Source organism: Scyliorhinus torazame, chromosome 4, assembly GCF_047496885.1.
Source record: "Scyliorhinus torazame isolate Kashiwa2021f chromosome 4, sScyTor2.1, whole genome shotgun sequence".
NCBI lineage: Eukaryota > Metazoa > Chordata > Chondrichthyes > Carcharhiniformes > Scyliorhinidae > Scyliorhinus > Scyliorhinus torazame.
In genome coordinates this window covers 108,877,533-108,900,873 of record NC_092710.1, presented here as the reverse complement: position 1 = coordinate 108,900,873, position 23,341 = coordinate 108,877,533, and the positions used below count along the sequence as shown (strand labels likewise).

Genomic DNA, 23,341 nt, shown 5'->3' with positions numbered 1-23,341 from the left:
TGATCCCCGAGGGACACCACTAGCCTGATTGCCAACCAGAGAAACACCCATTAATCCCCACTCTTTGCTTTGTATTAATTAACCAATCCTCTATCCATGCTACTACTTGCACCTTAATGCCATGCATCTTTATCTTATGCAGCAACCTTTTGTGTGGCACCTTATCAAAGGCTTTCTGGAAATCCAGATATACCACATCCATTGGCTCCGTTATCTACCGCACTGGTAATGTCCTCAAAAAATTCCCTTTATGAACCCATGCTGTGTCTGCCCAATGGTACAATTTCCATCCAGATGCCTCGCTATTTCTTCCTTGATGATAGATTCCAGCATCTTCCCTACTACCGAAGTTAAGCTCACTGGCCTATAATTACCCGCTTTCTACCTCCCTCTTTTTTTAAACAGTGGTGTCACGTTTGCTAATTTCCAATCCGCCAGGACCACCCCAGAGTCTAATAAATTTTGGTAAATTATCACCAGTGCATTTTCAATTTCCCTAGCCATCTCTTTTAGCACTCTGGGATCCATTCCATCAGGGTCAGGAGACTTGTCTACCTTTAGCCCCATTAGCTTGACCATCACTACCTCCTTAGTGATAACAATCCTCTCAAGGTCCTCACCTGTCATAGCCTAATTTCCATCAGTCACTGGAATGTAATTTGTGTCTTCCACTGTGAAGACCGACCCAAAAAACCTGTTCAGTTCCTCAGCCATTTCCTCATCCCCCATTATTTGATCCTGCCTGAAGCTGGAGAAGTGTTGGAGGGAGGTTTTCAAGGTTATTTCAGGGGTAGTGCACGTGAGCCATATTCAGGATGTCGGACCGGCCAGAGCTGCAGGCAGGTGCGGGCGCAGATGTTTTAGCCTTCGCCTTGCTGATTGCCAGGAGGTGGGTCCTGTTGGAGTGGAGGTCAGCTTCTCCGCCCTGTGACATGGCTTGGTGGGGAGACCTATTGCAATTTCTAACTCTCGAGAAGGTGAAGTTTGAGCTGAGGGGTATGAAGGAAGGGTTCTACAATTCATGAGGACTGTTTATCATTCATTTTCAAGAATTGGTTGCCATCGAACATGGGGTGGGGGGGTGGTTATTATTGGTTTTGAGTACGCTGTTTATGGAATGATTGTTAATTTTCCTTTGCTTTTTACATGGAATGTACGGGTGATGTTTGGGTTGTATATTGAAGGGAATGTTATTTGGGGTGTAGATTCCCAAATTTCTTTCTCCGTCAGTCTGGCCTCAATAAAAGTCGAGATGGATTTGCAAGTAAAAAGAAGTTATTTTATTCAGCTTGCAAGCTACCTAGTCCACAGTGATACAGACAACATGTTGCTGTCTGCAGTCCCGGGAACTAAGTGAAGGTCCCAGACAAAGAGATCAGTACTCATACATTCAAATGGCATCAAGTTTCACATACTCGACACCCATAGGTCATCCTATGTCCCTCCTGACTTGTTTGATCTATTCTGGTTGGCTCACTTCCAATCCCTTTCTCCGGCCCCTATCAATGCAGCATCACTCTCATAGACACACCTCTTCCTGCTTTTTCCATGCGGTCTCAAATCCCTTTGTCTCTACCTGCCAGAATCAAAGTGGCTTATTTCTACATTACATTAACTAATATCTCTAAAGTAACTATTTTATATCACATTCGTCAGGGGAATCGGTACTGTACTTGTTTTATTGTTGGTTTATTTGATGAAAATGTGAAAAATTAGGAGAATGAAAAGATTTTTTTTTTTTTTAAATCAATACACGAGTGGACAGGTCGAGTGTTACCAAACAACCAGCTCTGAAAGTACAGTCTAAAATGTTCCATTTTCTTTTCAAGTGTGTGGAACTTTATTCTGGGCCCCTACTCACGGTTGCCCCTACCTATCCCATATTCCAAACAACATTCCTATCCTTGTGCAAATGCATCCAGCAGCTCTGACAATTGCAGCTCGATTTAGAACTCACCATCTGTTGAATCCCAGCAGCAAGCCAACAATAGGGCGTGGGGTGGTTGCTATGATTCATCCCATGGCAAGTGCATTCCATGGCACAAAGAAATGTTATAACACACAGTGCCATGGAAGAAAGGCAATTCTTTCACCCAATTTACATTGTACAATTTCACAGAGATAACGCACAAGGCAGACAACGTTGATCAGTTCAAATTTAAATCACATATAAATTCTACTTCAATCTCATTAGACAATATTCTGGAAATCCAATCATGCAAAGGTATATAGCTTAGTGATATAGATGTCAATACCTGGGTTTGAGAAGGCTTGAATGCAGTATCAAATGTCATCTGTAGGCAATCCAAAAAAGGTTGTATTTTATATAGTCCATGTGTTGTGTGGCTGGAACGAAATGCTACAATATGGAAGTACTTCAAGATCTTTTCAAACCTGGCTTGTGTCATCATCAGTGCAATGCTCTGGTTGCTATAAAACCCACCGCTCCATATGCTGAGGACAGATTCACAGTGGTGAACGCTAGTGGAGATCACATATCCCAAAAAGGTTTTCATCTCTGGAAGACTAACATCACTCCAACCTTCATCACAACCAAATCTTTCTTGGTACTTTTTGGCATACATGTTTGTTTGAACAACCATATTCCTTATAACATTATCAGGGACAAAGAGCTGAAAGAAGTCAATTGCACTTGCATTTAGTGGCATCTGATGTACAGGACCTGTGACAGAAAAAAGCAGAGTGGTTTGGTTACTTCTCTGTGAAACGTGTAAAAATCTGTAACTACTTGCATGAGTACAATCATCAGTAACAAAAGGAATAGGACACTTTTGGATTTTGCCAAACAATAAAACATTTGCACCACTTTACTTATAATAGACTATCTTACTTTAGGTAGGTGCAGGTCTCTCTTTTTTTTATAACTTAAAGTGCCCAATTCTTTTTTTTCCCCATTAAAGGGGCAATTTAGCATGGCAATCCACCTACCCTGCACATCTTCGGGTTGTGGGGGTAAGACCCACGCATTCTCGGGGAGAATGTGCAAACTTCACACGGACAGTGACCCAGTGCCAGGATCAAACCTGGGTCCTCAACGCCGTGAAGCAGCAGTGCTAACCACTGCACCACCGTGTTGCCCTTCAGGTCTGCCTTCTTAGCTTTAGGACAACTGTTGTCATGCGAGATGTTGCCAATATTTAGTTCATGGTTCATGAGTTTTAGTGTATGATTTTTAGTTTCAGCAAATCTTAACTGTAGAAAATGGGATTAATGCAACTAAAGCAAGCTTGGAGTCTATTACACTCAAAAGGTTGTGGCCCATGTTGACAGAAATTAAGAGCTAGAAAGGCAAAATCATAAAATCGCAGGTGGACTTGCTTAAAGAACTGGAGGTGTGATATCTGCAATACTTGCAAGAAGTGCAGTTCAGGGAGAAGTTTCATTTTTGTAATTAGAACCAACTTGTTAGAACGAAGGAACACAGTTCAAAAATAAGGGGTCACTCATTTAAGACAGAGTTGAGAAGACATTTCTTTCTCTCAAGAGTCATGAATCTTTGGCTTCCCCAGAGGGCAGCGCAGACAAGGCCATTGAATATTTTTAAGGCAGAGGTAGATAGATTTTTTAATTGACAAGGGAGTTGAGGCCACATTCAGATCAGCCATGACTTACTGAATGGCAGAGAAGGCTCAAGAGGCCAAATGCCCTATTCCAGCTCCAAATTTCTATGCTCACATGTATGTTCATGAATTAGTTTAAAAGCATTGAGTAAGCCATGAAAGGTTGCAAAACCCATTTACCCCATCAGATCAAAGAAATAAATTGCAAATGAGGGATAATTAATTTAAGGGTCAGTTTGAGGCCAGCCCAGAGCAGGCTACATTTTCATTGAAATGGATGGAGTCTAATGAGGTTCTCTAGTTTCAATTTATCTCTGTGTTCCTGGGAGGGTTTTTTTTTTTTTAGTTGAAGTTTGGACCTTGTGTGATTTGCAACTCACTGAGAGAAGACAGCCAAAGTAAATGAGTTAGCTAGGTCTGCACTGTACGCAGGGTTAAAAAAAAAAAATAGCATTGACTGCGTGGAATGCAGGTAAGGCTTAATCTCAGTTTGAATTTTGTGAGGGCACAAAAGCAGGGTGATTGTGTTGTTTGAAACTAGTGGAAGAATTTACAGTGGTCCTCCGCAGAGTCTGGACCAAGCAGATTAGCTTGGAAGTATTGAAAAGTAACCTAAACAAGGAGTTGAAATATCCTCAGCCAACAGATTGTAAATTTAGGTTTTACCGCTGAGAATAGATGGATCGGAGGAGAATTCTTCAGAGCAGTGCAGCACACTTACGACTGGTCCCTACCGAAATAAATAACTAAGATTGATATATCTTATAAGAGAGTAAACTTAAGATCTTAAGCACAACATCCGTAATTCTAAACCATATTAAGTTAATAATAATCGCTTATTGTCACAACTAGGCTTCAATGAAGTTACTGTGAAAGCCCCTAGTCGCCACATTCCGGCACCTGTTCGGAGAGGCCGGTTTTGTTTAATTCTATAATAAATGATTACATTTGCGTATTAAAATTGTGAAATGTTGTGGTGTATTGGTTAGAATGAGGTGCTCGGACTTCTATTTAAGTGTTAATAGTCCTTAACTGGATCGTAATACATGTATCAGCAGAGTGTTCTCCCACTCTTATTTCATAATGTTCTGGATAATTCCCAGACTACCTTCACTTCTGGGCACCGCTCATCAGAGAGGATATATTGGCCTTGGAGTGGGTGCAGATTCACCAGAAAGCTACCAGGTTTTAAAGGGTTACATTTGGAGGAAAGGTTGAATACTGCTGTATCCTCCCTTATTGAAGATTAAAATGTGATATAATTTGAGGTTTTTAAAACGATTAAAGGAGTTGATACGGTAGAGGGGGGAAAAAAAGTTAGACTAATCAGGAGTAATGGCAGGAAATACTTCTTCACACAAAGCAAAGTGGAAATGAAACATTTGGTTAGCTAAGTGTCAGCCTTGGCTTAACTGTTGTACCGTCACATGGAATGCTTTGGGATCAAGTCCTATTCCAGGAACTTGAGCACAAAGCAAAATGTTGGCTCATCTTTCAGATGAGATGTTAAACAGAGGTCCCGTCTGCTCTAAGGTGGACTTAAAATATTCCATGGTCTAATTTCAAACTGCAAGGGTAATGTCTCTGGTTTCCTGCCCAATAATTATCTCTCAATCAACAAAAGTAAAATAGGGAGCTTGCTATGCCCACATTGGTTGTGACATTTCCTGTATTACAATTCTTCAAAAGTACTTCAATGGCTCTTAAGTGCTTTGGGACATCCTGAAATCTTGAGCAGCGCTATACAAATGCAGGTTGTTCTTTGGACAATGTCAGTGAATATTGTAGCAACCATATTATTCAACAGCTTACATCCAAGTAGAAAGGTTTGTGATTGTAATATGTTGTGACTGGAGGAATGGAGAAGAAGAGCATATGCTTTGGTGGCAATTGGGTTACGCTGTGCATAATCTTTATGCTTCACAGGGGCAGTACGATGGCACAGTGGTTAGCATGGGTCTTACCCCCACAACCCTGAAAGGTGTGAAGGATAAGTGGATTGGCCATATTAAATTGCCCTTTAATTGGAATAAAAGAATTGGGCACTATTTATTTTAACAAATTTAAGAAATAAAATTTAAAAATCTTTATGCTACACAAGTGAAACAATTCAATCAATGTCTTTTAACTCGGTATTTTCAGGGCAGCACAGTGGCGCATGGTAGCACTGCAGTCTCACGGCGCCGAGGTCCCAGGTTCGATCCCGTCTCTGGGTCACTGTCAGTGTGGAGTTTGCACATTCTCCCCATGTTTGCGTCGGTTTCGCCCCCACAACCCAAAAATGTGCAGGGTAGGTGGATTGACCACACTAAATTGCCCCCTAATTGGAAAAAAGGAATTGGGTACTCTAAATTTTTTTTTTTTAAACTAGGTATTTTCATGGCTTACAGCGATTAAATTGTCCCATTCCTCCAAGTCTTTATTCAGTTATCTAAAAAAGGCAAAATAATTGCAAAGAATTTACAGCACAGAAACAGGCCATCTTGCCTAACTGGTCCATGCTGGTGTTTATGTCGCACATCAACATCCCCGCAACAATCTTCATCTCACCCTATCAGCATAACCATCTATTCATTTCCCTTAATGTACTTATCATAGTCCTTTGAAAGCATGTATGCTATCCGCCTCAACCAGTCAATGTGGTAAGGATTTCTAAATATTCTAAATAAGGAAGTTTCTCCTGAATTTTTCATGACATATACAATTTATTTTCTGAAGTTCAGAAAGTACAAACAGGCCGGAATTCTCCGGTCATTGTGATTCACTTTTCCCGTTGGGAGCTCATCCCCGCCAGGTTTTGCAGCAGCATGGGAGGATACAATGGGAAATCCAATTGACAAGCGAGGGAAAAATAGAATCCTGATGCCAATAAATAGCGTGCCGCCAAGAAACACGTGACTGGGGAACCGGAGAATCTCACTCCAGATTTGGCAGAGCAACAGCTTTAATGTTCATTTTCTATTCAAATACGAGCATTGAAATTAGTAGCAGCAGAAGGCCATTAGATCCCGCCAGTTTGCTCCACCATTCAATATCATGGCTGATGTGATAGTGGCCTGAACTAAACTTCGCTTTCTACCCATTATATCCTTTGATTTCCTTGTCAATCACGAATCTGATTCAGCTTTAAAAACATTCAATGAAAATAATTCAATGAAATAATTGTAAAGTGTCAAACACAAAGCAATCACCCAAATTGGCTTCCTCTCGTCTTAATATATTAGGAATAGGCACATCTTTCAAAAATGTTACCAGCAACTGTCAAGAACAAAGGAAGCAGCTTTACTTGACCCCTTTTATATCTCAGTAGAGTTTCTCTAACAAATCTGATTCACAACGTGGTTAACTTGCGACCGGGGGCGGCACAGAGGTTAGCACTGCTGCCTCACAGCACGGAGGACCCGGGTTCGATCCTTGCCTCCGGTCACTGTCCGTGTGGAGTTTGCGCATTCTCATGGTGTCTGCGTGGGTCTTACCCCCACAACCCAAAGATGTGCAGGGTAGGTGGATTGGCCAAGCTAAATTGCCACTTAATTTTTTTTAAACTTGTGAATAAATTTATAAACTAAGAGATTTTGCATTTCACAATTGAGAATACAATTGCAGGGTTGGGAGAAATGGAGGGTAAAATTTCAGCAGTACCCTGCACTATTTTCTTTTTTGTATGAATGGATAAATTGATTGATCGAGATTACTGAAGCGCAGCTGTTGGCAAAAACTTGAAATTCTAGCTTCAATGCCAGTAACTCCTGTAGTGCTGCACTTCCAGACAAATAACTGCCCTGCACAAGATCAACCAGGTTACCATCCTCAACCCCACACAACACGTATGGGTCTGGTGTTATGCTCCTCCCATCCATGAGGCATTGTGGGATATCAGCAGCAGGAGAAAATGTATTTGAGCACAATATGTAACCTCACAGTTCCGCCATATCCCTCACTTAACCATTATCATCAAACCATGCAACCAACCCCAGTTCATAGAATTACTGAATTGTTACTGTGAAAAAGGAGGCCATTCGGCACACTGTGTCGGCACCAGTTCTCCAAAGGAACGGATCACTCAGTTCTATTCCCACGTCTTCTCCCATTAACTCGGCATTCTTCCTGTTCAGATAACAGTCTAATTCCTTTTTAAATGCCTCGATTGAACTTGCCTTGCCACAATCTCAGGCAGTGCATTCCAGACCAGCTGCATGAAAAACTCTTTTCTCATATTGTTTTTGATTCTTTCGCCAATTACTTTAAATCTGTGCCCTCTCATTCTCAATTCTTTTGCAAGTGCAGTATCTAAAACTGGATACAATACTCCATCTAAGACTCAACTAACGTCTTGTACAAGTTCAACATAACTTCCTTGCTTTTATACTCTATGACCCTATTTGATTTCGCAACCACGCTCCCAACCTGTCCTGCCAGCTTAATAACTTATGCACATGTACACCCAGGTCCCTCTGCTCCTGCACCCCCTTTAGAGTTGTACCCTTTATTATATTGCCACTCCACATTCTTCCTACCAAAATAAATCACTTCACATTTCTCCGTATTGAATTGCATCTGCCACCTGCTGCCCATTCCACCAACTTGTCTATGTCCCTTTGAAGTTTTACACTTTTCTCCACACAGTTCACAATGCTTTCAAATTTTGTAAATTTTGAAACTGTGCCCTGTACACCAAGGTTTATGTCATTAATGTACATCAGGAAAAACAAGGGTCTCAACACTGATCCTGGGGAATGCCACGACAAACCTTCCTCCAGTCTGAAAAGCATCCATCAACCACGACTGTTTCCTGTCATTCAGTCAATTTCATATCACGTTGCTACTGTCCCTTTTATTCCACAAACCATCATTTTGCAAAAGATTGTGCAGCACTGTAACAATGCCTTTTGGAAGTCCATGTGCGTCACGTCAGCAGCATTCATAGAATCCCTAGTTCAGAAAGCGGTCATTCAGTCCATCGAGTCTGCACTCACTCTCTGAAAGAGCACTTACCTAGGCCCACTCCCCCATTCTATCCCCATACCCTGGGCACTAAGGGGCAATTTTAGCACGGTCAATTCAACTTACCTACACATCTTTGGACTGTGGGAGGAAACTGGGAACCTGGAGGAAACCCTGGCAGACACAGGGAGAACGTGCAAACTACACGCAGTCACCCAAGGCCGGATTTGAACCTGGGTTCCTGGTGCAGTGAGACAGCAGTGCTAACCACTGTTCCACCCATTGCCCGCATCAACCCTCTGTTATATCTTCAAACAAACTCTAGATAGATAGTTAAACGCGATTTTCCCTCAAGAAATCCAAGCAATCTTTCCGTAATTAATGTGCATTTGTTCATGTGACTATTAATTTTGTCTCAGGTTATTGTTTCTAGATGTTTTCCCACCAATGAACATAAATTGACTGGCCTATAGTTGCTGACATCCTTTTTTGAACAAGGGTATAAGGTTTGCCTCCAGTCTCAGGCACCTTCCCGAGTCTAAAGACGACAGGAAAATAATGGCCAATACCTCTGCAACTTCCACACCGACTTCCCCCTGTATTCCTGGATGAATCTCATCCAATTTTGGTGCTTTATTCACTTTAAATACAGACGGGCTATCCAGTATCTCTTCCTCATCAATTTAAAACCCTTCTTGGCTGAATTACCTTCACTTTCACCATGGCCTGGGTAGCATCTTCTTACTTAGAAAAGGCAGATGCAAAGTTTTAATTTAATATCTCAGCTATGCCCTCTGACTCCATGGATAAAATCCCTTTTTGGTCACTAACTGACACTACTGCTCCTTCTACCACCGTTTTACTATTTATATGCTGGCAGAAGGTTTTGGGATTTCATCTCCAGTCTCTTTTCAATCTGCCTCTCTGAATCTCTCATTTGTTTTTTTCTCCTCCCTTCTAAACCTTCTTTAACTCAGCCTGGTTCGAATTTGTATTTTCTACCCGACACCCGTCATAAGCACAATTTTTCTTCTTTATCTTAAGTTCTATCCCTTTTTGCCGTTGAGGGAGCTCTAGATTTGTTTATCCTAGCTTTCCCTTTTGTAGGAATAGACCTTTGTCTGTGCCCAAACTAGCTCTTCTTTGAAGGAAGCCCATTGTTCAGTTACAGGTTTTCCTGCCAATCTTTGGTTCTGGGCAGAATAAATTGCAGGAATCCTTATCCCATTGAAGTTGGCTTTCCCCAGTTCATTGTTCTTATTCTGGATTGTTCTTTGTCTTTTTCTACAGCCAGCCTAAACCTTAAGATACAATAGAGAAAATGCAGGCTCAGCAGGTCTGGCAGGAGAGAAAAGAGCTAATGTTTCGAGTCCAGATGACCCTTTATCAAAGCTAAACGGCATAGAAAGTGGAAGATATATATACTGTAGGGTGAGGGAATGAAAGGCGAGTCATAGCCACAGAAACCAAGGGAAAAGAGAGAATATAAGTTGTGAAAGGCCAATCAGCAGAGAAGTTAAAATTAGAGGGTAAACTGTGACAGATGGGTAGGGGACACTGGTAGGGGAAGGGGAGACATGGGTGGGAGAGAAATGAGAAAAAGAGGGAAGGGGAAGCAAAGGAGAGAAAAGGGGGGATAAGGTGGGGGGATATATATAAATAAAGGCAAGAAAGAAATTAAAGGTAAAAGACAGTCAAAATGAAATGGAAGAACTCTCAGGCCATCCTGGTGTGGGATGGAGGTGTAGAGAGATTGCACATTCATGGTGAATAGAACATTACAGCGCGGTACAGGCCCTTCGGCCCTCGATGTTGCGCCGACAACATTGAATAGAATGCGGTTAGGGCCTGCGAACTGGAAGCTGTCAATATGACGCAGGGCATCAGGGGAATCCCGCATGTCGGTGGGGAGGGAATGGACCAGAGGAGTGAGGATGGAGTCAAGATGAGAGGAAATAAGTTTGGTGGGGCTGGAGCATGCTGACACAATGGGCCTACCGGGACAGTTCTTTTTGTGGATTCTGGAAAGTAGATACACATCCATGGTGAATAGGAGGCGGTTAGGGCCTGCTGGTTTCAGATTCCAGCATACACAGTAATTTGCTTTAATCCTTAAGATACAATGATCAGTGTCCTCTAAATATTTTCCCACTGACATTTGATCCACATGGTTCACCTCATTCCCAAGAACCAGGACAAACTGTGCCTCGTTGCCCACTTGTATGGAAACATACTATTGAAAACTTTCCTGAACACACACTCTAATGAGTATAGGACGCATGCCAGAAGCAGCACCAGACATACCTAACAACCCGGTGAAGCTGCAACAGGATCTGCCAAACAGTGGGGATAGCAGGCGATACATAAAGCTAAGGGATCTCATAACAAATAGCCCTGCAGTCCTGCAACAACTTGTTCTGGATGGTCGTGGATAATTAAAGATCAACGGGTGGAAATAACACCACAAACATACACATCCTCAAAGATGGGGGAGCCCAGCATTCAAGTATAAAAGACAAGCCGATAATGTTTGTAACCATCTTCAGCCAGAAATAACAAGTGGATAATCCATCTCAGCCACTCTCTGTGATCCCCAGCATCGCAGATGCTAGTCTTTGGCCAGGTGATATTGTTGCGTTTTCTTCTTTTACTCTTTCCTTTCTGTTGCTCTGTTCCAATTATGGCAATCAGTGAATTTGCCCTTCTTTCTATGTTATCGATATTATATTGCTCAGAGTCGCCAGGTATCAAATGATACCACCACAAGGTTCAACCGGCTATCGATCAAAGAGCCAAACACCAGTTAGTTAGTTCAAGGTCAAGGGTACTTTATTTACACACAATTAGTCATGCAACACAAACACTACTAGTTAACTACACTTATCGACTATGACAACCTGTACTTAACTTTGGACACCCGGCGTAGGTCAGAGAAACAGTGGCTGCTGTTCAATTCTGGATCTATCGGGTTCGAAGGAGTAACTGCTGCTCAGCTATGCTCATCCGTCTGGTAGCGAGCGTTGAACTTGGACTTGCTTCTGGTGTTGCTGCAATTGGAGATGGCCTTGACTGGGGCACCAGGTCCAAGCGAGAACGGACATGTGGCGAACTCTTCTTCTTATATTTGGGGGTTTTCGCGCACTTTTGGGCAGTCCTTCAGTTTGGGCCCCACTAATTGGGTGATCCCTGATCACTCTGTTTGATTCCTAACCAATAAGTGGGCGGGGATCTGGATGGCTGGGCGTGTCCCAAGCGGTCACTGACCCCGTTGTTTACGCTTCCCTTGAACAGGGAGTGGCGCTGAAATGTCTGGGACTGTACCGGTCGCTCGAGTACCAGTCCTTTGTTTTGGTGAAGACGGGCCATCAAGTGCTAATCGGCCCCATTAAAATGCTAACTGGTCGGAGTTTCGATACCGTCTGGACTTCTTGCTTGCAAATATGCATTTCAGGCTCTGAGCCTGCCTGAGTCTTGGCTTGTCCATTTTACTCGCTAGGCTTTGCGAGTTTCTCTGTACCTAGTTGTAAGTGGCCATCCCAGATGGCTACAATATCAGGAAACGGCAGATGGCACTGAATACAGCAATGGCTATGGGGCCCTGACAACAATACCGCAATAGTACTGAAGACTTGCGCTCCAGAACTTGCCATGCCTCTAGCCAGGCAATGCAGCTACAACACTGACATCAACCCGACAATGTGGAAAATTATCCATATATGCCCTATCCAAAATAACAGAACAAATCCTAACTAGCCAATTACCACCCCATCAGTATACTGTTGACCATTAACAGCACAATGGAAGGTGTCAATCATGCTATCAAGCAGCACTTACTCAGCAATAACCTGCTCACTGATGCTTAGTTTGGGTTCCATCAGGGCCAATCAGCTCCTGAACCCATTACAGCCTTGCTCCAAACATGGATTAAAGAGCTGAATTCAAGAGGTCTGGCAAGAGTGACTGCCTAATTTAGCCCAGTATGGCATCAAGGAGCCCTAGCAAAATTGAAGTGAACATAATCAGAAGGAAAACTCTCCATGTTACTGGAGTCATGCGTAGCAAGAAGGAAGATGGTTGTGGTCATTGGAGGCCAATCACTTCAGTCCCAGAATATGACTGCAGGAATTCCTCAGGGTAGTCCCCTAGGCCCAACCAACTTTAGCCTCTTCTATGACCTACCCTCATTCAGGTCAGAAGTAGGGGTGTTTACTGTTTATTGCAATGTTCAGTACTCTTCCCCAGATACTGAAAAATTCAATGTCCATATGCAACAAAACCTGGACAACATTCAGGATTGGATTTGTGAATGGCAAGTAACATTCATGCCACATAGTCATTGACTATCTCCAACAATAAGGAATCTAATCAACTCCTCTTTATGTTCAACAGCATTGCCACTGCTGAATCCTCCACCTTCAATATCCTGAGGGTTCTTATTAACCAGAAACCTAACTCAACCAACTATAAAAACTGTGGCTACAAGAGCAGGTCAGAGACTGGGAATTTTGTGGTGAGTAACTCACCTTGGACTCCGCAAGGTCTGCCCACCATCGACAAGGTACAAATCAAGATTGTGATGAAATACACTCTGGATGAGTGCAGCCTGAACAACACTGAAGATACTCAAGACCATCCAAAATAGCCTGCTTAATTGGCACCCCATCCATCAATGTAAACATTCACTCCCTCTGCCACCAGTGCACACTATTTACAAGATGCATGCCAACAATTCACCAAGCCTCCTTCCAACCCATGAGCTCCACCAACTAGGACAAGTGCAGAAGATGCATGGTAATGCCACCATCTGCAAGTTCTCCAAGGCACATCACCTTGACATGTAAATATATCACCATTCCTTCAGTGTTGCTGGGTCATAAACTTGGAACTTTGTCCCCAACAACAATGTGGACGGACGACTTCTGGTTGCGGCTATGCCTGGGTAGGTCGCACGGTCGGCAGCTCCTGCCGAGAACAGACTTTTGGGCCCTTTTAAGGAGCTCCAGCGGCACTTGGACGACGATTCCCGGTGTGGGAATGAAGCAGTGAGGTTCCCCCAGCACTGTATGGAGTGGACCATGAGCGAAGCAGTCAAAAAAGTGGCACTAAAGAGAGGGCGCGAAAAAGTAAGATGGCGGCGGGCAGGGGCCAAGCAGCGTGGGCCCAGTGGTCTCGGGAGCAACATGAGTTTTTGAGAAGCTGCTTTGCGGAATTGAAGGCGGAGATGTTGGCCCCTGTGAAGGCGTTGACTGAAAGGCTGGTGGAGACCCAGAAGATGCAGGGGACGGCAATAAAGGAGGTGCAGCTAAGGCGTCTGATAATGAGGATGAGATCCTGGGCCTGGGTGTCAAAGTGGAAGCGCATGAGGCGCTGCACAAAAAGTGGCAGGAGAAGTTCGAGGACCTGGAGAATAGGTGGAGGAGGCACAACCTGTGGATTCTGGGTCTCCCCGCGGGCGTGGAGGGGTCGGATGCTGGTGCGTATGTGGCTACGATGCGGAGTACGCTGATGGGCGCGGAAGCCTTCCCGAGGCCCCTGGAGCTGGATGGGGCGCACAGGATCCTGGCGAGGAGGCCGAGGGCGAATGAGCCGCCGAGGGCCGTGGTGGTGAGGTTCCACCGCTTCACCGACAGGGAGTGTGGCCTGCGATGGGCGAAGAAGGAGCGGAGCAGGAGGTGGGAGAATGCCGAAATCCGCATCTATCAGGACTGGAGTGCAGAGCTGGCCAAGAAGCGGGCAGGGTTCAACCGGGCCAAGGCAGTTCTCCGCAGAAAGGGGGTGAAGTTCGGGCTGTTACAGCCGGCGCGGCTGTGGGTCACATATCAGGACCGGCACCACTATTTTAATACGCCGGATGAGGCGTGGACTTTCATCAAAAATGAGAAGTTGGACTCAAATTAATGGTTTGTAGCATGTTATGGGGGATGCTGGGGAGTGGGATGAGGCGATGTTTTTTCTTTATGTGGGCTTGTTTGGGGGGGGGGGTTGTTCCCCACGTTTTCTTGGGGTTGTGTGGGCCTGCGGCCCTGGGCCTTCGGGGATTGGGGTGAGGCTGCAGGTGGAAGGAGCTGCGCCACAGGGGGCAGGGTCGGCCCAGGCAGGGAGCGTGGGCTTTTTCCCGCGAAAATGGGGGCGGGGCCCGAGGCGGGGGGCGGTACTGGCTTGGTGTCACCCAACTTTAGTGGGGGGAGGGCTGGAGACTTCGGGAGGGAATCCAATAGGGGGATTGGAGACAGAGGCGGGAGCAGCCAGGGTCAGTAGGAGTCAGCTAACTTATGGGAGTGCAATGGGGGGGGGGGGGGGGGAAAGAGAGAACGGGGTTGCTGCTGTGCTGACGGAGGGGGAGTTCAAGGTAAGAGGGAGAGTCAGGGCGGGGAGCCTCCGCCTGGGGGCCTGGAGAGTGCGGGAGGTGCAGGCACGTGACTGGCCTGGTTTATGGATCAGATTGGGGGAGTGGATCCGTGGAGGTTTGCCAGGCCAGGGCGAGGGAGTTCTCCTTCTTCTCCCATGTGCACAAGGCCTACTCGCGAATAGACTTTTTTGTGGTAAGAAGGGCACTGATCCAGAGTGTGGAGGGGGCGGAGTATTCGGCCATTGCGATTTCGGATCACGCCCTGGAGCTGGAGTTGGGGGAAGAAGAGGGGCCAGCGCCTGTTTTGGCGAATGGATGTGGGACAGCTGGCGGACGAGGAGATTTGTGGGCGGGTTTGGGGGTGCATCCGAAGATATGTGGAGGCCAATGATAATGGGGAGGTGTCGGTGAGTGTGATCTGGGTGGCGTTGAAGGCAGTGGTCAGAGGGGAGCTAATTTCAATCAGGGCTCACGGGGAGTAGAGGGAGAGGATGGAGAGGGAGAGATTGGTGGGGGAGATACTGAGGGTGGATACTACGCGGAATCCCCCGAAGAGGGGCTGCTGAGGGAGTGCCGGAGCCTACAAACGGAGTTTGACTTGCTGACCACGGGGAAAGCTGAGGCCCAGTGGAGGAGGGTACAGGGAGCTGTGTATGAGTATGGGGAGAAGGCGAGTCGGATGTTGGCACATCAGCTGCGCAGGAGGGAGGTGGCTAGGGAGATTGGGGGAGTCAGAGATAGAGGGGGGAACACGGTGTGGAGTCCAGCTAAAATAAACAAGGTCTTTAGGGACTTTTATGGTAGGTTGTACAAGGGGGGGGCTGCGGCAGTTCCTGGACCAACTGAGGTTCCCAAGGGTGGAGGAAGGGCGAGTAGAGGGTTTGGGGGCCTCGATCGAGATGGAGGAGCTAAGTAAGGTGTTGGAGAGTAAGGCCCCGGGGCCGGATGGGTTCCCGGTTGAGTTCTACAGGAAGTTCTCGGAGCTGTTGGGCCCGTTGTTGCTGAGAATCTTTAATGAGGCGAAGGAAAAGGGAATCCTTCCCCCGACGATGTCGCAGGCGGGATAAGGACCCGCTGCAGTGTGGCTCTTATAGGCCGATTTCGCTCCTCAATGTGGGTGCCAAGCTGTTGGCAAAGATTTTGGCCACCAGGATTGAGGATTGTGTCCCGGGAGTGATGCACGAGGACCAGACAGGGTTTGTGAAGGGCAGGCAGCTGAACACGAACGTGCGGAGGCTCCTGAATGTGATTATGATGCCCTCGAGGAGGGGTGGGGGGTGGGGCCAGAAGTGGTAGCGGCAATGGACGCGGAGAAGGCCTTTGACCAGGTAGAGTGGGAGTATCTGTGGGAGGTGTTAAGCAGATTTGGGTTCGGGGAGGAGTTCATAGGGTGGGTAAAATTGCTGTACCAGGCCCCAGTGGCGAGCGTATCGACGAACTGGCTGCGGTCAGGATATTTTAGGTTGTATCGTGGAACGAGGCAGGGGTGCCCTTTGTCCCCCCCCTGCTCTTTGCCCTGGCGATTGAGCCGCTGGCCATGGCATTGAGGGAGTCCAGAAACTGGAGGGGGTTGGTTTGGGGGGGGGGGGGGGGGAGGAGAGCACCATGTCTCACTATATGCGGATGATCTGCTGCTGTACAGTGCGGATCCAGTGGAGGGGATGGAGGAGGTCATGCAGACCCTTAGGGAGTTTGGAGACTTCTCGGGATAAAAGCGCAACGTGGGGAAGAGCGAGCTTTTTGTGGTGCATGTGAGGGGCCAGGAAAAGAGGTTGGAGTAGCTACCACTCAAGATGGTGGAGAGGAGTTTTCCGTATTTGGGTATCCAGGTGGCTAAGAGTTGGGGGGTCTTGCATAAGCTCAATCTGGCACGGCTGGTGGACCAGATGGAGAAGGATTTCAGGAGGTGGGACATGTTGCCACTCTCCCTGGCGGGTAGGGTGCAGTCCGTTAAGATGACGGTCTCCCCAGGTTCCTGTTCGTCTTTCAGTGCCTGCCCATTCTCATCCCCAAGGCCTTCTTTAAGCGGGTAAACAGGAGCATTATGGGATTTGTGTGGGCAAATAAGACCCCGACGGTTAAGAGGCTGTTCTTGGCGTGCAGTCGGGGGGAGGGGGCGGCGTGGAAAAGGTTAGAGGCAGCGTCTTGTATAGGTACTAGCCTGGGGGCACTGGTGACGGCACCGTTGCCGCTTCCACCGATGCGGAATACCACGAGCCCGGTGGTGGCGGCAACATTGAGGTTTTGGGGGCAGTGGAGATGGCACAGGGGGGAGGTAGAGGCCTCAGTCTGGGCTCCGATACAGGACAACCATAGGTTTGTTCCAAGTAAGGTAGATGGTGGGTTCCTAAGCTGGCACCGGGCGCGAATTAAAAGGATGGGGGATTTTTTCATCGATGGGACTTTTGCCAGTCTGAGGGCGCTGGAGGATAAATTTGGGTTACCTCCGGGAAATGCCTTTAGGTATATGCAGGTTCGGGCGTTCGTGAGAAAGCAGGTAGGGGAATTCCCGCTGCTGCCTGCCCGAAGGATACAGGACAGGGTGGTTTTGGGCGTGTGGGTCGGGGAGGGTAAGATATCGGAGATATACCAGGAGCTGCAGGAGGCGGAGGAAGCCTCGATGGAGGAACTGAAGGGCAAGTGGGAGGAGGAGCTGGGTGAGGAGCTGGATGAGGGCCGGCTGACGTCCTGGGCAGGGTCAATTCCTCCTCATCTTGATTTCTTTTTCTTTTTGTAAGGGGCGCATGCCCCATTTTGCTTTGAGACGGGTGTTAAATTGTTAATCGTTTAGAGGGTTAAGTTGTTTTGTTTTGTTGGCATGTTGCCCTGTTTTCTGTATTATTTACCTTTGAAATGAAATGAAAATCGCTTATTGTCACAAGTAGGCTTCAAATGAAGTTACTGTGAAAAGCCCCTAGTCACCACATTCCGGCGCCTGTTCGGGGAGGCTGTTTTCTGGCGAGGCCAACATTTGTTGCCTATCCTTAATTGGTTGCAATGTGCCATCCACAGGATGCAGTGCAGCAACTCTCCAAAGGCTACTTCAACAGCAACTCCCAAACCCACGACCTCCAATATCTAGACAGACAAGGGATGCCAATGCATGGAAACATCACCAATTGTATATCGCCATTCCTTCAACGTCGCTGGGTCAAAGAACCTTTAACTTCCTCCCAAGAGTATTGCGACAGTATCTTCACCACATAGACTGAAGTGGGTCACGTCGGTATCTCACCACCATCTTCTCTAAGGTAACTAGAGATGGGAGATAAATGCTGACATTGCCAGCAACATTGACTTACCAAGAATTGAAGTAACAAAAAACAGTTTGCGTCAATCCATATGCTAAAAATCTGTTGAAAATTGTGCTAGGCAATGGCAAAAGAACCACATCTAATGCTCAGTGACCAAAACCGAATCAACCCTAAGTGCAGCAGAAACACCAGCATGGACTGGTTGGACTAACTGGCCTGATTCTATGCTGTCAATCCGATACAAACATTCAGCTTTAGAGCTTTGCAGTTTTGACAGATGTTTAAAGAGAAACTCTCAATTGCAAAGTGCTTGAGGCAGGCAGGAAGGGGAAAAAAAACACTAATTAAAATCTGTGTAACTTGACGATTCTCAAATGGACTTGACGCAAGAAATCCTGTACAAACATTTGTGAAGTAATTTTGATTAATTGTATCTTAATCAGAATGCTTCACAATGCCAGTTAAAAGGTTCTGCTTCATCAGACGAGAGGTTGGCAGATTGGCTGCCTCTCCATCATAACCAGAGCAGGGAGGCTGACTCAACAACATCCAGTGCAGCTACTACGTAAACAGAAAGAAACAAGAAATAGGTTTGAAGGACTTAAGGAACATTGGAGTGTAAAGGACCAAAAATAAAATCCACTGCAATCCACCTGAAAGAGACATATTACAAAGGAGAGAAAATGCAAGAATTACAGTCAACTTTTAACAAGAAAGCAATAATGTCAAAAATGACATTGACTGTTATGCCTGCAGTATACATCTTGTTAAAATGAGACAAAAAGCGAGAATGTGCTAGCAAACTAGTTAAAGCTTTTGGCTGTTTCTACCTTACAATCTTGTAAACTTTGAAATATTAGTCCAACCTGGAATATGTTACACCTCACAACACTCATTTCCCCAATAAATTACCCTGGGAACCATCATTCTGGCTCTTCTCATCCAGACCGCAATCTGATAAAAGATTATGGTCTTGGTCTCAGTGCTTGCTCTACATATATGAGTGCTGTGTTTCATATGATCATTGCAGATTAATTGAAACTTCTGTTGGAACTGTCAGAATTCACCATTGAGCATCTCGGGCTGAACGATCAGCTGCTAGTTTCCTTCAGTTTGTGATACAATCTGAGGCATTTATACATAATAAATACGACCATGTTAAGTATAAAATAAAACCTTTCCTGTACCTCATGGTGGGGGCAAGGAGGGAATTCAGAGATAAGCTAGACAACCATTAAATAATTTAATTTGGGGATTGTGGCCGGTTCTAAGCAACAAATGCACGGTCTTTAATAATCCCTAGATCACAAAAATTAATAACTCGAAGTAGAAGAATCAAAAGTGAACATTCTGGTCTACCAAAGACTATAATAATGGATTAGCTCAAAGCACAAATAAACAATAAAACAAATTCCTGTGATTTGGGAGGATGCCAAACAATTCAGTCTCTATTATTTCTCTTCAATTTGTCTCCATCAACTTGGACCCAATCTTATAGATTTCTGCAGAATATAGTAAACCAAGTAAAGGCATTTACTGAGTCATAGAGTACAGAAAAGGCCCTTCGGCCCACTGAGTCCACACTGACAAGACTACACTAAATCTACACTAATCCCACTTTCTAGCATTTAGCCCATAGTCTTGAATGTTATGACAGTCCAAATACTTTTAAAAGGTTTGAGGTTTCCCACCTCTACTACCCTCCAGGCAGTCCATTCCAGACTCCCACCACCCTCTGGGTGAAAAATGTTTTCCTTAAATCCTCCCTGAACCTCTTGCCCCTCACTTTGAAATGATCCCGCCCCCCCCCCCCTAGTGACCTTTCAACTAAAGGGAACAGCTGCTCCCTATCCACACTGTCCATACCCCTCAATCTTATACACCTAGTTCAGCACCCCCCCCCCCCCCCCCCCCACAAACCTCAGCTCAGCTCCCAAGAAAACAACTCAAGCCTATCCAGCCTCTTCAAATGCTCCATCCCAGGCAACATCCTGGTGAATCTCCTCTGCACACTCTCTGGTGCAATTACATCCTTCCTATAGTGAGGTGGCCAGAACTGCACACAGCACTCCAGCTGTGGCCTAACCAAAGTTTTGTGAAGCTCTAACACAACTACCCTGCTCTTATAATCTATGCCACAACTAGTAAAGGCAAGTGTCACATAAACCTTCTTAACAACCCTATTAACTGTACAGCCACCTTCAGGATCTGCGACAAGCACCCCAAGATCCCTTTGTTCCTCTGAGCTTCCTAATGTCCTGCCATTCATGGAGTACTCCTTTTGTCCTTCCAAAGTGCATCGCCTCACACCTTTCAGGGTTAAATTCCATCTGCCACTAAGCTGCCCGTCTGATCAATCTGTCCATATCTTCCTGCAACCCACAACCTTCTTCCTCACTATTAATCCTCCTGCCAATCTTCAACTCACCTACAAACTTACTTATCCCCCCACATTCTCACCTATATCATGAATAATAAGGGACCTCACACTGATCCCTGTGGTACGCCACTGGACACTGGCCCCCAGTCACACAAACCGCCTGCTACAACCATCCTCTGTCTCCTAACACTGAGCCAGTTTTGGATCCAGCTTGCCATGTTACCGTGGATCCCTTGTGCTCTTTACCTTCTTTTTCAGTCTCCCTTGTGGGATCTCGTCAAATATTCTGCTGAAATCCATATAAACTACATCAACTGCACTACCCTCATCTACACACCTGGCCACCTCCTCGAAAAATGCTATCAATTAGTTAGGCATGACCTCCCTCATGGCTGAAGGTGACGAACGCCATGCTGACTATCGCTCATCAATCCTTGCCTCTCCAAGTGGAGATTAATTTTCTCCAGAATTTCCATCAATAGTTTCCCAGACACGAGGCTCACTGGTCTATTATGCCCTGGTTTACCTCTCCTACCCTTCTTGAAAAGTGGAACTATATTAGCGGTCCTCCAATCTTCTGGCACCTTTCCCGTGGCCAGAGGGAGAATCAAAATTTGGGTTAGAGCCCATGTGATTTCCTCCCTTGCCTCCCACAGCAGCCTGGGATACAACTCATCCGGACCAAGGTATTTGCTCATTTTTAATCCCTCCAATGCCTCCTCACTCCCTATGTCAAATTGTTCAAGAATCTCAGTCCCATTCCTGAATTCTGTACCTACATCTTCCTTCTCCCTGTGAAAACAGATGTGAAGTACTTGTTTAACACCTGACTAATGCCCTCCGTGCAGATTGCCCCCTTGATCCCATCCCCCCCCCCCACTCCCCTTTTTCCAGTTATCCTCTTTTCCCCTTTTAAAAAAAATTTAGAGTACCCAATTAATTTTTTCCAATTAAGGGGCAATTTAGCATGGCCAATCCACCTACCCTGCACATCTTTGGGTTGTGGGGGCAAAATCCACGCAAACACAGGGAGAATGTGCAAACTCCACCCGGACAGTGACCCAGGGCCGGGATCGAACCTGGGACCACGGCGCCATGAGGCAGCACTGCTCTCCCCAACCCCCCCCCCCCCCTATATATACTTATAGAATATCTTGGGATTCTCCTAAATCCTCACCCATCAGTGCTTTTTAATGTTCCCTCTTTGCTCTCCTATTTGCTTTCTTAAGTACCGCCCCCCCCCCGCACTTTATACTCCACTAAGGCTTCTGCTGATTTCCACCCTTTCATACCAGCTAAAAATTCCTCTTTTCTTACCCAATCCTGATTATTCCTAGACATCCAGGACTCTCTGGGCTTGTTGCTCCAACATTTCACCCTAAAGAGAACATATTGGGCCTGTACTCTCCCCATTTCCTATCTGAACGCCTCCCCCAAACCCTCAAGGAGCTGTTCCCAGTCTACTTTAAAAAAAAATTAGGGTAGCCAATTATTTTTTTTCCAATTAAGGGGCAATTTAGCGTGGCCAATCCATCTAACCTGCACATCTTTGGGTTGTGGGGGTGAAACTCACGCAAACATGGGGAGAAAGTGCCATCTACTTCTGACTGGCAATCCAGGTTTGATTGCTACAGGAGCAGAATCTACAAATTGAAATGCAGAACGCCGAACACAGTTCCAGCCCCTGACGAGGTGTCCAGCAAAAGTTAAGCCATGTGCGTTAGATAGAGAATGCACAACTGCGGTTCAATCAGATGGCAGAGCTGTGACTGGGGAATCTCCCATTTGCACAGGGAAATTTAAAGTCTGGAGGAATCGTGTGTGAACAGAGAGAGATTGAGCAACACGTCCCCGGCTATTCACACAGACCTGTCAAGTCCTTGGCACAGGAGGTGACAGCTCCCAGCTCAGCCAAGCACACGCGCACACACACACCCAGCCCTTGGATCCCGGCAACAGAGGGTCGAGCGGGAGGAAGGTTAATGCGATGGATGCTGTTTCTGCGGGGGGGAAATGCGGCTAGCGGGAGCGGAGTGCATTCCGCAAACAGCCGCAGGTGGAGGAGGAGCGGAGCTGGGAGCCGCCGCGGGGGCTTCAGGTGCTGCGGGACCAGGGGAAAGGATATGTCCAGCTCCATCCTCCCGGTCCCTTCCCGGGTCTCCCTGCCTCCCTGTTCCCCGGGGCCGGTCACCCCGGCCCTTCCCCTTACCCGCCGAGTCGACGAACGGAGGGAACGCGATGTCCTTCAACCTCTCCGTCCATCCCGCCGCCGCCTCCTCCCTGTCCTCCGGCTCCAGGACGGCTTGTCCGGCAGCCCCAGGCCTCCTGCCCCCGGAGCCCGGTGCCTCCATCACCTCCACCTCCTCCTCCTCCCAGTCGGACTGCGAGCTGCCGGCTGAGGTGCTGTAAAACGGGTTGTCGTCGCTGCTGCTGTCGGCGCCCGATTCCCCGAACACATCGTCGGAGATCTGCAGGCTCTGGTAGCGGGAACGGGCGGCCCGGAGCCGGGAGAGGGCTTTCCGCCGGGCGGCCACCGCCACCTCCTCGGTCGCCATGGAAATGAAGGGGCAGCCGCCGCGCACTCAGCGCGCATGACAGCTTCTAGCGGGAGCGCGAGCGTGGGAGGGGCGAGGCTTCACTGGGGGGGTGGTGGCTTCGCTGGGAGGGGCGGGGCTCACGAAGAGGGGCGAGGCTTCACTGGCAGGGGAGGGGCTTCACTGGGAGGCGGGATCTCACCGAGAGGGGCAGGGCTTCACTAAGAGGGGCGAGGCTTCACTGGGAGAGGCGGAGTCTCACTGAGAGGGGCAGGACTTCACTGGGAGAGGTGGAGTCT

General features: G+C 46.8%; 1 protein-coding gene across 1 annotated transcript in view; it reads right to left on the bottom strand.

Annotated features, from left to right (window-relative positions):
* Positions 1–23,094, bottom strand: part of pgbd5 (piggyBac transposable element derived 5) — a 93,528-nt gene extending 70,434 nt beyond the window's left edge. The window contains exons 1-2 of the mRNA XM_072498459.1: positions 22,718–23,094; positions 2,256–2,683 (exon numbers count right to left, since the gene is read on the bottom strand). Of these exons, the coding sequence (XP_072354560.1) occupies positions 2,256–2,683; positions 22,718–23,063 (774 nt within the window). The 5' untranslated portion in view covers positions 23,064–23,094. The remainder of the gene's footprint in view (positions 1–2,255; positions 2,684–22,717) is intronic.
* Between the last annotated feature and the right edge of the window lie 247 nt (positions 23,095–23,341).